Source organism: Gracilinanus agilis, chromosome 4, assembly GCF_016433145.1.
Source record: "Gracilinanus agilis isolate LMUSP501 chromosome 4, AgileGrace, whole genome shotgun sequence".
Taxonomy (NCBI): Eukaryota; Metazoa; Chordata; class Mammalia; order Didelphimorphia; family Didelphidae; genus Gracilinanus; species Gracilinanus agilis.
This window is the reverse complement of record NC_058133.1, coordinates 34449655-34464013: the sequence shown is the minus strand read 5'-3', so window position 1 is coordinate 34464013 and position 14359 is coordinate 34449655. Positions and strand designations below refer to the sequence as shown.

The following is a 14359-nucleotide window of genomic DNA, read 5'->3' as shown; positions in this document are numbered from 1 at the left end:
CCACAAAGGCTCTCCACCATCTCTCTGACTGGTGCCTCTACCTGAAGCCCTCCAGGGAGGGGGGAGGGGATCCAGACCACACTGGGGTCCAAGTGGAGTAAGGAGACCCATGGAATGAGGGGGGAAAGGCTGAAGGCACACCACAGAGGGAGGACAAGTTTGGAGGGAGTGGGACAATGAGACAAGGCTGGGGGATTGCAGAGCTCAGGATACTGGATCATGGAACCAAAGATTTCTGTTTGAAACTTTGGCAATCATCTATCACAGTCCCCTCATTTTACTGTTGTGGAGTCATTTCCGTTATGTCTGACTCTTCACAACCCCATGTAGGGTTTTCTTGGCAATTTTCTTCTCCAGCTCCTTTTACGGATGAAGAAACTGAGGCAAGCGGGGTTAATCAACTCGCCCGGGCTCACCCAGCCAGTGGGATCATCGCCTCCCTTGACCTGGCTCTCTCCCCCAAGCCTGCCATGGATCGTTTCCTTTGTTTGCTGTTGACTTCCGATGAGTCTGCCGCAAACCCCAGAGCTTTGCCACTCGTGCCACCACTCTCCAGTTGGTATTTGTGTGGTTCATTTTTTGAATCAAAGGCTAGAACTCTACATTCGATTGAATTTTAACAAATTTAATCGATTCTTCCAGCCTATTGGGATGCTTTTGAATTTTGACTTAATCATCCCTCGTGGCTTTACATTAGTTCCTAATTTGGTGGGTCTAGATAGCATTTATGCCTTCCTTCAGGGGTGGCTGAAGAAACTGTGGATGTTTCTGAAAGGCTATCATGGGAGGATGGGCTAGGCTGGTTCTGCCGGCCCTTAGAGGGCAGGAAAGGGGGAGGAGAGAAGAGTGTGGCCCCCCAAAAGGCCAAATCCCATTATTTTCTATCATCGTCCCGAGTTATTCAGAGAGGGCATATCTGCCAGGAAGAGGGTCTCCTTGTCCAACAGTCCCAATGTACGCTAGCCCAGCAGGGAGAGTCTACACCGCAGGACACACCGTGGGTCTGTGGAGGACCTTATCGGAGAGAAGCACTTCACAGGAATGCCCCATTTCTTTAGAATGTAAGCTCCTCGAGAGTATGGATCATTTCACTCTGGATTTCATCTACACACTTAGCACAGTGCCCGGTACACAAGATGCTTGATAAATAATTTATTGGGCGATTAAATATCAAATGGTCGCCCCAATGGCATTTCTAAGTTCATTTCCTTTTGAGCGGAGCTTCCACGCATGTGTGGTGTGTTCCTGAATTCATTATGGGCTCCTTGTTTATCTTTGAGTCTGCATTTTCTGGAAGGTGAAACAAAGGCTGTCCTCTCCCCCTATGCTTTGATTACCTTGAGGAACTGTAAGGGAAACGAGGGCCCCTTTTGTCCACAAATGTAAAAACCTAGAAATGAGCAAATCCCGAGATTTACCAGAGTAAAAGCTCCAGAGGGAACGGTAAGAGATCTGGTGATTAAATACCACCCTTCACGTGATACAGGAATGCCGTCCACCATAAACGGGCAGACAAGCTCTGCTTCAACACTTCCAGGGAGGGGAAAGTCACTGCTTCACAAGGCAACCTGCGCCCTTTTGGAATCACCGCCATTGCTGGCAGGCCCTGCTTCATGTGGGTCCTGACCCCAGGTATGATCTAGAGGAGCAAACCTCTCTCTTCCTGCGGGCAGGACACGGAACTTGGCACTGGGGCTACCCTGAAGGGGCTTGGAATCTAGGCTCCGGGGAGACAAGATCCGTATCCCAAAGCCCCAGAACGATACACACAGGAGAGAGGCTCCCCAGGAAGGAGGATGGGGACGTGCCGGGGCTACTGGAGACCCCCTTAAGGAGACACTGTCTTTGCTGTGGGTCAGGGGTCTTCCTGGAGGAGGGCCCGTACAGGGCTGGGAGGCACCATTCGATTCTGGAATGTGTAACCAAAGAAAGCTCCTTGCCCACCTCCCCCTCCAGGGCCCCGGCCTGCCCCGCCAAAGGGCAGGTCTTAGGTTCAAAACCTGAGACTGGCAAAGCCCTTGACAAATATTATCTCACTGCGTCCTCCCGACAACTGTGGGAGGGAAAGGCTCTGAGGATCACCACTATTCATAGATTAGCAAACTGAGGCCCAGGGGCCAGAGTGGTTGAAACCAGGATATGAACTCAGGTCTTCCACTGCCACCCGCCCCCTCCCTGGAAAAGGCTCCGGGCTATTGGGAAGGCCAGCTGCGTTCAGAGCTGTTAGGCAGAGCTCTGGCACAAAGAATCTGGATTTTCTCTCCCTTCCCTGGACCCAAGCGGATGGCAGCATTCGTCCTCCCTGACCGATTCTCTCAAGGCTGTCATTTTGGCTCTGTGGGCGGCTGGCCAGAGGATGGAAACAGAGAGGAGGCTGCTGTGGGAGTCCTCGGGCCTCTTTGGTGCCAGGCCTTCTCTGTAGGAGGGGGCTGACTAGATGGACCCGAAGGTCCCCTCCAGCTTCCCATCTGTGGTCCCGGGTTCTCTGATGATCCCTGGATCCACCCTAGACAAGAACCGAAGCGCCTGCCGGGGCCGAGAGCCCAGAAGGCTTCACTTGCCTGCCATTGTACCCCCTTGGGGTGGGGTCCCCTGAGATGGGCTATCAGAGACCCCAACAGCCCTTCTCCACACAGGGAATCTCTGGGGTGTGGGTGCCTCTCTCTGTAGCAATGAGGGATGGATAGTCCAGCTTTGTCAGGGCAAGGGAACCCCACCTTATCTTGGGGTTTCATTTCTGCTTTCAATGGAGCAAATATAATTTAGTCCAAATGCCTTTAAGGCCCTCAAAGAGGAAGGCATCTAAGAGCCTGGCATCCACTGGGTGGGAGCGGCAGGTCCCAAGATTTGTGGACTATTCTTGGCATAGCTGGGCTCCGGAGAGCAAGCCTGGTATGGAGGTATAGATTGCCTAACGGGGTGGCCGTGGGTGTGCTCGCCCATTCACTCACCCACACCCACCCTGGACCCAGAGCAGCTGCTCCGGCCACACACCCTGGGGCTGGACAGCGGAGCCAGGTTCTGGGGGGGGGGGGGAAGGGTGGAGGAGGGACAGAGCGTTTCTGACAAAGAACACCTTTTACCCCAAGTGCGGGACCCACATCTCTATTCAAGCCTGTCTCCTGAGACTCAGTCCAGCCAGGCACCACTGTGTGGAGGATGGAGCTCTTCCCTCCTGACTTCCCCGGTCTCTGCCATGCCCGAGGAGGCTCTCATCCTGGTGGTCTGATTCTGACTGATCCTACCTTGCCAGGCTCTCCAGCTTAGTCCCTCCTCCCCACCTCTGCTACCCTATTAAGTGGAAGATCTCACTCGGCAGCTTTTGGCTGGTCCCCTTCAGGAATATTCTCACTCAGGGCTCTTCCTGCCTCTGGCTTCTCCTCCATCTCTAAGCCAACCTCCCTCTCTTCTTCCCTCCTTTCATTATTTCCCTTTTCTTCCTTCTTCTCTCCCTCCCTCCCTCCCTTTCTCTTTCTTTCTCCCTCTCTCCTTCCTGCCTTCCCTCCCTTCCTACCATTCTCTTTCCCCACTTTCATTAACTTCCTTTTCTTCCTTCCTCTCCCTCCCTTCCTTTTTTCTCCTTCCCTCCCTCCTTCCTTCCTACCTCTCTCCTTTCATTACCTCACTTTTCTTCCTTCCTCTTTCCCTCCCTCCCTTTCCTTCCTCTCTTCATGCTTTCCTATCTCTCTCTTCATTACTTCCCATTTCTTCTTTCCTCTCCCTCCCTCTTTTCCTTCCTTTCCTTTTCCTTCCCTTCTTCCTTCCTTCTCTCCCTCTCCTTCCCTTTCATTCCCTTCCTTTTCTTCCTTCCTCCTTCCCTCCCTCCTTCTCTTCTTTCCTCCCTTCCTTCCTTTCTTTCTCCCTCCCTCCTTCCTATCCCTCTCCCCTCTCTCCTCTCCTCTCATTCCCTCCTTTTCTTCCTTCCTTTCCTCTTTTCCTTTCCCTTCTCTCCCTCTTTGTCTTCTTCCTGCCATTTGCATTCCTTGCCCAGCAGGGGGCATCAGGAGGCCACTGCCAAGGGCAGCTGGACCTGCCCAGGCTGGACACTAGGCCCTGATCAGTAGCCCAAGGAGTCATGTGCCCCAAGGGTTCAGCTGGCTGGATTTCTCTCCAGGTCATCATTTCCCTTCCACGTCCCACCCTACCAGTTAAAAATGCTTCAGGCCGGTGCCCCACCGGTCTGGTTTGGTCTCAGTCTCTCTGGAGCCCTGAAGGGGAGGGCACTAGGGCCAGGCTCGTCGCCCAGCTCGCCTCTGGTGGAGCGAGACCCTGGGCCTGGGCTCCTTTAGGGTCTTCTTTAAAACCAGGGGTCGGCTCTCCCAGGTTCCTTCCGTCACTACAGCCATTCATTCCTGATAGAGTCTCTTTTCCCCCCAATAAAGCTGACTGGGTGTGCTCTGAGTCACATGGTAATTGCCTCCAACCCCTGTGAGCGTGGAATTTCTGCCCTGGACACAGGAACCAAGTCTGGGCTCCTGACTGCTCCCACTCTGAAAGCCAGGCCTGGGGAATTCTGCTCAGGCCTGCCCTCCTCTCCTCGCCCTCCCCACCACTGAGGCCCCAAAGGCCTGGAGAAAACAACGGTGGGGGGGCTCAGGGACCCTCCCCCCCACCAAGCAACCCCCAAGGCCTCAGGCAAAGCCAGGTCCATCCCTGGTGACTTCGGCTTGAAAATGGGAGCGTGGACTCCGTGAATTCAAGGATTCAAGGGTCTGCTCCAGCCCTGAGATCCTCTGACTTTGTTCCCATAAGCCTGTGGGTCTGGGAGTGGAACGCAGGGGACAGAATCCTTCCCTGGACGCTCACTAGGGGCACGACCCTGGGCAAGTCATTTTTCTTCTTAACTCTGAGTAAAAGGCAAGATAAAGTGTTTGGAGAGCTCTCTGCAAACCTTAAAGCTCTCCAGGGATGCCAGCCCTGTGACCCTCCGTCCCGGGCACAGGCTGCCCATCTGTCTGTGACGCTCTGAGCCTTTCTCCTGCGCCTTCGAGATTTCACTGGCCTGATAATGAGTGAGGGGGGCGGTGAGGAGAGAGGGGAGAGAGGACACTCTGTGACTTGCTCCTGCCCCACTCCCACCCAGGAAAGCTCTGCCCACTCCATCCTGCTGCATGGGCTGGGCAGCCTACCGGAAAGAACTGGCCGGCAGCCATTGCTGGGGAGTAAGAGGGAGCCTCAGTTGGGCTACTCCTCAGAGGAAGCCGACAAAGGTCTTTCTGCTTAGCCCACGAGCCACCCTGGCTGGGCCAGATCTGATGGGGAAAGCTTGGCCTCCGCTCAATTCCCAGATTAGAGAACAAGGCACAAACTCTTGGAAGGTAACTGGGCTCAAGGAGGCCTCAACCATCCTCTGGCTTCCATTGTGGCCTCAGCACACTTGCCTCCCAAACAGCATTCTCTAGGCCGGGGTCACCCAAAGCCTGCTAGGCAGCTCCTAAGGGGCCTCCTGCTGGAACCCCAAATTTAGCAGGTTCCCAACTGCTCTCATGGTGACTCCTCAGGGCACCCACTGTATGTGAATGTGAGTGATAACCCAGGGGAGGCGTGCAAACTGTCCCAGCTCTGCTCTACTCCATTCTCTCTTGCCTCTCTCCAGCTGCCCTGGCACTCTAATTTGATCCATCCCTGTCCTTCCACCCTGCAGTCCCAAGTCCATCAATTCTTCCCTGGAAATGTCTTTTCCTTCTGTCCCTCCTCTCACTTCTGCCGCCATGGAGCCAGTCAGGGCCCTCAGATCTCTTTTCTTGGCCTTGCAGCTCCTGTGACGAATTGCCTCCTACCCAGACACCTCCCACAGTCTCTCCTAATGCTGAATCTCACGGCTTCCCAATGGGGCCCTGGACATCTCAGGCCCTTTTCCCAGCTCGTCCCATCTCCTCCTAGAGGCAAGACCTGAGTCTTATTCGGTGATCTCTTTTTCCCCAGTTCAGACGCAGGAGCCTGGGATAGAACAAGTGGTTAAAGGTTTGGGGAATGTAAAGCCTTGGTTTAACCTGGGGTCAGCTAAGGGGGCCTAGTGGATAGAGCCCTGGGCCTGGAGTCAGGAAGACCTGAGTTCAAATCTGACCCTGGATACTCACTAGAGTGACCCTAGGCAAGACACCGAACCTCTTTCTACCTCAGTTTTCTCAACTGTGAAATAAGAATAATAATAGCATGTACCTCCCAGGATTGTTGTGAGGATTAAAAGAGATAATTATATAAAGCACTTAGCAGAGTGCTGGCACATAGTAAGAGCTATATGGATGTTAGTTAGTTATTATTATTATTATTATTATTATTCAGAGAAGCTAAAAGGCCCTGCCCAAGATCTGAAAATCCATCTGTCTACCTATCCATTTTTGCATCCATTCATCTATCCATCTGCCCACCTATCTATATCTCCATCCATTTGTCTGTTCATCCATTTATCCATCTAGCTGCCTTTTCATCCATCTGCCTAACTGTCTGTCCATCTGTCCATCCATCCAGCCATCCAGCCATCCATTGTCTGCCATCTCTCTCTCTCTTTCTCTCCCCCCAGGCTTCATTAGGCACCTATGTGCTGAGCCCTATGCTAGGTATTGGGGGAAACGGGGGGATCAAAGAAAGCTGAATCCTTCCCACCTGGGGCTTAGAAGAGGAGATGAGGGATGAGCCACAAACACAAGGCCTTATAACACTGGATTCATTCATGAGAATAGTGTAAAGTCAAACGCTCCCCCCCGGGATTGGAGAGCACCAGGGAGCCAAAGCAGTCTGAGCTCACCCTCGTAGATTTTTCAGCAGAGGAGCAACAGGGGCAGATTTGTGAGCAAAATTCACGAACCTGTTAGGGGATGCAGGAGGGCCTGGAGCAAGGCCAGCCCCAACTGACCACCCCCAGCCTCTTTTTTTTTTTTTTTTTTTTTTAATTTTTTTAAACCCTTTACTTCTGGGTATTGATCCATAGGTGGAAGATTGGTAAGAGTAGGCAATGGGGGTCAAGTGACTTGCTCACACAGCTGGGAAGTGTCTGAGGCCGGATCTGAACCTAGGACCTCCTGTCTCTAGGCCCGGCTCTCAATCCACTGAGCTACCCAGCTGCCCCCTCCCCAGCCTCTTTTTAACCCTCTCCTACCCACTGGGGAGAGGGAGCACAGCCCAGAGTGAACGAAGGCTGCCTGGCCAAAGACTGCTCCTTTGAGGCCATCCCCCTCCTGGCCCCCTCGCCCAGTTGGGTCTGGCTCCCTCCATGCAGGCTTCCTCCTGCAGTCGGGCCTCAATGTGGGCTCTGCTCCTCTCTGCCCCCCTTTCTGCCCATAATCAGAGCTCCTCGCCCTCCATCCGCAGCGGGACTCTGAGCTTCACAAGCTAGGCGAGCGCTTGCCAGGAGCATCACCCCCTTTGGAGGGGGAGGACGGCCGGGCTCGGGAGCTCAGGTCCTGGCCCAGGCCTCCAAGGGCTCGTCCCTGCAGGCCAGCCTTTCCCACAGCGCCTCTCCAGCGCCTCCAGGCCCCCGGAGGCTCGGCCCGCCTCACCTGTGGGGCCCCTGCCCGGCCCGCTGGCTGCTCCCGCAGACTCACCGCCAGTACTCCTCGCTGGGGCTGGTCCTCTTGAGCGTGTAGTTGAGCAGCTGGGACAGGTTGAGGGGTCCGGGGGCCGCGGCCGAGCCGTTGGTGAAGTTGGCGGCGTCGAGGACGCCGGCGCAGTCGGGCGTGTTCCAGGGGTTGTTGCAGAAGGCCCAGGGGAGCACGGGAGTCATGGAGGAGAAGAAGTAGTAGAAGGCGATGCAGATGACCACGTTGTAGTAGATGCCGATGTAGGTGGACACCACCATCATGCCGTAGCCGACACCTGCAGGGCGGGCAAGCGAGAGGTTTGGGGGTGCCCCTCGCGCCGGGGGGAGGAGGGGAGAAGGGGAGGCCGAGGGCAGCGAGGGGAAAGTGGGTGGAGGGGCAGAGGGGGTCCTGGGGGGCTGCGGCGGGAGCGTTGGGGGCAGAACTGGGGGCGCACGAACACGGCCCCCGATCCTCACCTTTAAACATGGGGCTTATCCTCCAGACCCCCAGGCAGCCCTGGCTGGCAAACTGGCCGAAGGAGAGCTCCATGAAGAAGAGGGGGATGCCACAAAACACCAGCATGATGAAGTAGGGGAACATGAAAGCACCTAGGCAGGGGGGGAGAGGCCAGCCTCAGGGAGGGAGGCCGCTGCCCCTCGCCGCCCTCAGCCCAGAGTCCCGAGGAAGGGGGAGCGCTTTGGGCCCGAAGCCCGGCACCTCCCTGCTGCCGCCCCAAGCGGGCCGGGGTGTGTTGGGGGTGGGGAATGTTGGAGCAACCCCGAGAGCCTGACACGCTCTCGGTGCCCAGGAGACGGATGCTCTCCCTTCCATTTCCCTCCCCCCAGAGAGTGTCTGTGCCAGGAGCTGGGGGTGGTCTGTGCCCCGGGCGGAGGGGCATCTGTGCCAGGCTGGGGGGAGGCCTGCACGGAGTGGGTGGTCTCTAGCCAGGGAGGAGAGGCGGAAGGGCCTGGGCCCAAGGAGGCAGTGCCCGCTGGGTACCTCCCCCGTTGCGGTAGCACAGATAAGGGAATCTCCAGACGTTGCCCAACCCCACAGCATAGCCCACACTGGTCAGCACAAACTCAATCTGGTTGCCCCAGTTGCCCCGTTTGAGGTTCTTGTCTCGTTTGGCCACCTCACTGGGGACAGCACCATTCTGTGGAAAGAGGAGAGGAGGTGCAGTCAGTGAAGCCAGCATGGAGCCGCTGTGCCAGGGCCTCTCCTGGCCCCCGTGCCTGCCCGCCTGCCAGCTCCCAGGAGGAAAGAAGTGAAATCAGAGACGGGAGGAGGCCGGGCCGTCTCTCACCCCAGCCTGCCTCGTCCCTCGCCAGCCCAGGATGCTCCGGGCAGTCCCCCCGGGGCCGTCCATCCTCCCCGGCTCTCGGGCATGGAGGATTATACCAAGCAGCCCCGCTGGGCCTGGCAACAAAGGGTCCTGTGTCCGGCCCCCACCCCCGTCTATCGGCCCGCCCGCAGGCCTGTCTGCCCAGCACATCGCCAGGCTGAGCACGTGGGCCCGCTGGGCATGCGAGACAAGAAGGGGAGCGGGCCCCTTCCCTTGGCTTTGGGCTTCAGAGGCAGGACAAATTGGTCAAAGGCAAGACAGGCTGGCTGGCACAGCTGGGCACAGGAGAAGGGCCCTGAGCGGACAGGGAAGCTCGGTGGTATGGACGAAGGCAGGCGAGCCAGCTGGCACAATCGAGCCTGGCCCATGGGCTGAGGATGGGCGAGGCCCCCCGAGGACTGGGCTCCGGGCCGGGGCTAGCCAGAGCCTGTCAGGGAGAGCAGGTGGGCACCGGCGGGGATGAGGAAGGGGCTCCCTCGGACAGATGCTGAGGAGGTCAGGGGGAGGTCAGCCCCGAGGAGGACCTTGGGACAAGAGACAAACAAACGGCGCCAGCGTGGGGGAGTGATTACAGGGTCTGAGCGGTGGGGCGCCCTCTGAGGCAGAAGGGGGGCACACCATCTTCCACGGGGGGGGGGGGCAGAGAACTGCCGAGACAGTTTCTGAGGGGGAAAGTCTGAGGGGAGAGAGAATCTCAGAAGGGGGAAAGGATGCCCGAAGGCCGGAGGCAGCGCTGGGGAGGGGGACGGCTCTCATGCGGAGAGTCAGGCCCGTCCCTGCTCCTCTGGTCAGAGAGGGGATGCGGAGCGCCCCAGCTGCTTCTCCATCTCATCGAAGCCCTGGAAACCCGACAAGAGGGAGGGAGGATGGAGAGGGAGCGGACCGGGGCCTGCCCACAACATGTCCTGGGCCTCATCTCAGGGTCTCCTGAAGCTCACCCCCAATCTTTCTTCTCTCCTCTCAAGAACACCCCCTGGGGCAGCTGGGAAGCCCAGGGGACAGAGAGCCGCACCTGGGTTCAAATACTTCCTAGCTGTGTGACCCTGGGCAAGTCACTGAACCCCAACTGCCCTTACCACTCTTCTGCCTTGGAAGTGATGCTTGTATTGATTCTAAGACAGAAAGTCAGGGAACAATCCTTGCCTTCCCTCTATTCTCTCTTCAATTCCAACTGAGGGAGAACCGATCCATCTCCTGGCCTGGGTCAAAGTCCCTGCAGGCCCATCCCACAGACGATTACCCCTAACCCCCACCCCATTCTCCAGCCTTCATTTCCCCCCATTTACAGATACGTCTCCCACACAAAGAATCCCTTGTCTTCTCATTCTATAAAAATGATATCGCTTAGATCAGATTATTCCCACAAGGCTGCCTCTGGAGTCAAAAGCTCTAGGTTCAAATTCTGCCTCAGATTCTCATCAGCCTGCCTGTGTGGCCTTGGGCTGGTCCTTTAACCCCCTCCTCCTCAGGCCTCAGTTTCTTTATCTGGAGGGGATATGAGGAGGGGGGGGGAGCTAGATGGCCTCGGAGGTGCTCCTGGCTCCCGAGCCGGGATCCTACGAACCCAGCGCTTGGCAGGGCGCCTGGCACTTCGTAAGCATCTAATATAATAAATGCATGCGGATTCAGGAATCTTTCTCTTCCTTTTCTCATCCAGATTTCTGGGGATAAAAAAACCTGTTTCATGTCCCTCATCCCCAATCTTTGGCAACCCTCTGAAGCCGGTCTTCTGACCCCATAAATCAGCTGAATTTGCTCTCTCCAAAGCTACCAACAACCTTTGATTGCCAAATGTAATGGCTTTTCCAGTTTCTCAAGGGAAAAATCCAAGCTTATCAATAGACATTAAAAAAATCACTACAAAATGGGACATTCACATTTTTTTAAACCCTCATCTTCTGTCTTAGAATTTATGCTGTGCATTGGTTCCAAGGCAGAAGAGTGGTAAGGGTGGGCAATGGGGGTCAAGTGACTTGTCCAGGGTCACACTGCTAAGAAGTGTCTGAGGCCAAATTTGAACCAGGACATCCCCTCTCTGGGCCGGGCTCTCCAATAACTGAGCTGCCCCCACATTCAAATTTTAAGTAATCTTGCACTTCTACCTCAAACCAGTCAGATTCACAAAGTTGTCAAAAATGATAAACGTTAAAGGAGTTGTGGGAAAACAGGCATATTGATACATTATTTTTTTTAAACCCTTGTCTTCCATCTCAGAATCAATACCGTGTATTGGTTTCAAGGCAGAAGATCAAGAAGAGCTGGGCAATGGGAGTTAAGTGACTTGTGCAGGGTCATACAGCTAGGAAGTGTCTGAAACTACACTTGAACCCAGCACTTACTGTCTCTAAACCTGGCTCTTTTACCCACTGAGCCACCCAGTTTGCCCCCATATCAATACACTATTGATGAAGCTCTGAATTGGTCCAGCCATTCTGGAGAGCAACTTGGAAGTGTGTGCAAGTTACGACCAAGTTGTACACATCTCCTAACCCAGAGGGATACCCCTCCCAGATCTACACCCCAAAGAAACTTTTATAAAAAAGGAAAAGGACCAAAATATTTAGAGCAGTTCTTTTTGTGGTGGCAAAGAAATGGACATTGAGAGGATATCTATGAGTTGAAAGACGGCTGAACAAATTATGGTCTACAAATGTGATGGAATGCTATTGTGCTGTAAGAAATGGCAAAAAGGATGGTTTCAGAGAAATCAAGGAAGAACTGCAGAAACTGATGCAGTGTAGACAGAACCAAGGGAACAATCTGTAGAAGACATTGTAAAAGGGAAAACTTAAAACTTAAGCACTTTAGGGGGCAGCTGGGTAGCTCAGTGGATGGAGAGCCAGGCCTAGAGACAAGAGGTCCTGGGTTCAAATGTGACCTCAGACACTTCCCAGCTGTGTGACCCTGGGCAAGTCACTTGACCCCCATTGCCTACTCTTACCACTCTTCTGCCTTGGAGCCAATACACAGTATTGACTCCAAGATGGAAGGTGAGGGTTTAAAAAAAAAAAACAAAAAAACTTAAGCACTTTGGCTACGATTTCACAGGCCTGGTGATAAAGCAGGCCTCCTGCTTTTTAACAGGGAGATGATGGGCTAATATACAGAATTAAACTCACAGTTTTGGACACAGCCAATACGGGAAATTATTTTGTTTAATTAAGTTTATTTGCCATAAAGTTTTTTTTTCCTTTCTTCCAGTGATGGGGAGGAAAGGATAGAGAGAAAATAAATGCCTATTAAATGAAAAGGAAAAAAAAAACCCTTGAACTTAACAACCCTATCTCAGTTCTCATCCTAAATTTTTTTAAATCTTTACCTTCTGTCAATACTGTTTGTTGGTTCCAAGGCAGAAAAGCAGTAAGGACCAGGAAATTGGGGTACAGTGACTTGCCCAGGGTCACATAGCTAGGAAGTGATTGAGGCCAGATTTGAACCCAGGATCTCTCATCTCTAGGCCTAGCTTTCAATCCATTGAGCCACCTGGCTGCCCCCTCCTCCTGGATACTCTTGCCTATTTTGTAATTCTGCTCTCTCTTACCTCCCTCCCCAGGTGACCACTCCTCATGCTCTTTAGTACCACCACTGCCTCCTAGCTGAGTGCTATCCCAAGAACCCTGGGACCTCTTCTTTTTACTGCACACTCTCACTTGGTGATCTCATCAGTCAGGCATTAAGCATGTATTAAGCACCTCCTGTGAGTCAGGCACTGTGCTAAGTGCCAAGAATACAGAGAAAGTCAAAAGACAGTCCCCAGCTCCCAGGCTCATGGGAGACACGGCTCGCCAATGACTACATCCAACCAGGGCAAACTGGAGATCAGCGATACAAGGAAGGAGGACTGGGAAAGGACTGGGAGAGGGTGCAATTTTAGCTGAGTCTTGAAGAAAGTGAGGAGACAGAGATGAGGGGGGAGAGACTTCCAGGCATGAGAGACAGCCGGTAAAAATGCATGGAGTCAGGAGATGGAGGGTCTCATTTGGGGAACAGCAAGAAGGCCCTTGTTACTGGATTGCAGAATAATGGGTTGGGGAGAGAATAAGAAGATTGGAAAGGCAGGAAGGTTCCAGTTTAGGGAGAGCTTTAAAAACTAAACAGATTTTAAATTTGATTCTGGAGGAAATAGGGAGTCACTGGGGGTGATGGAATAGGGAGGTGATCAGGCCCCAAGGTTCACAACCTGGGTGCCATCCTCAGAGGTATCATTCTCTTAGGTGTCATCTTCAACTCAATGTTCTCTCTCAGTTCCTCCATTGATCTGGTCAGGCTTGGCTTTAGGAGAATCAGTTTCATGGCTATGTGGAAGATGGACTGGAACAGGGAAAGTCTTGAGGCAGGAAGAGCCACTAACAGGCTATTTTGATAGTTTAGCCATGAGGTAATAAAGGCCTGGACCTGCGGGGTGGCCAGGGCAGAAGAGAGAAGGGGAATGAGATGAGAGCTGTTACAAAAGTAAAATCGACAGGCCAGGGCAACAGCCTGGAAATGGGGGAACTGAGAGAGAAGATGACACCTAAGAGAATGATACCTCTGAGGATGGCACCCAGGTTGTGAACCTCAGGGCCTGAAAGCACGGTGGTGCTCTCAACATTAATAGGGAAATCTGGAAGGGGGAAGGATTTGGAGAGACAGATGATGAGTTCCATTTTGGACACATAAAATTTAAGATGACTACTGGACATCTAGTAGACATTTGGAGATGGGAGACTATAAGGCAGCAGAGAGGTTAGGGTTGGGCAAATAAATCTGACAATTGTCTGCATGGAGTTGGATTCATGGGAATTGATGAGGTCACCAAGTGAAATAGTATAGGGGAAAAAAAAGGGCTCAGGACAGAACCTTGGACACTCGTGCTTGTGGGAGTGATTTGGATGACGTGTCTCTTCTCACCTCTAAGGAATGATCATGGGGGGGGGGGAAGAACTTGGAGAGAGAAACATCAAAAAAATTCAGAGAGAAGAGAAGAGCCAGAAGAAGAAGGTGATCAATAGTGTCAAAAGCTTCAGAGAAGTCAAGAAGAGGGAAGAATGAGAAGAAGCCATTAGATTTGGTAATTAAGAGATCATTAGTATCTTTGGAGAGAGCAGTTTCCATTGAAGTATGTGGTAAAAAACCAGACTGTAGAGTTAAGAAGAGGGAAACAAAAGGAAATAGAGGTATCTATTGTAGGAAAAGTTCCATCTCTTCATGAGAGATGGAGCTGAAGGAGGAAATAGTCGGGGAAACTATCTAAGCAGTATGAAATGAAAATAGAAGAGGGTTCCTTACCAATGGCCCCAGTTCGTTCTTTTGTTCTTTCTCCCTCGCTCCCTCCCTTCCTTGCCTTCCTTCCTTTCTCTTTCTTTCTCTTTCTCTCTCTTTCTTTCCTTTTTCTTTCCTTTCTTCTTGTCTCTCTTTCTTTCCTTCCTTCCTTCCTTTCCTTCCCTCCCTCCCTCCCTTTCTTTTCTTCCTTCTTTCCTTCCTCCCTTCCTTTCTCTTTCTTTCTTTCTTTCTT

General features: G+C 53.2%; 1 protein-coding gene across 1 annotated transcript in view; it reads right to left on the bottom strand.

Moving 5' to 3' along the window:
• The window catches only part of SLC6A9 (solute carrier family 6 member 9), a 39574-nt gene that overhangs the window by 14906 nt on the left and 10309 nt on the right, over positions 1–14359 (bottom strand). The window contains exons 2-4 of the mRNA XM_044676648.1: positions 8520–8676; positions 7997–8128; positions 7545–7815 (exon numbers count right to left, since the gene is read on the bottom strand). Of these exons, the coding sequence (XP_044532583.1) occupies positions 7545–7815; positions 7997–8128; positions 8520–8676 (560 nt within the window). The remainder of the gene's footprint in view (positions 1–7544; positions 7816–7996; positions 8129–8519; positions 8677–14359) is intronic.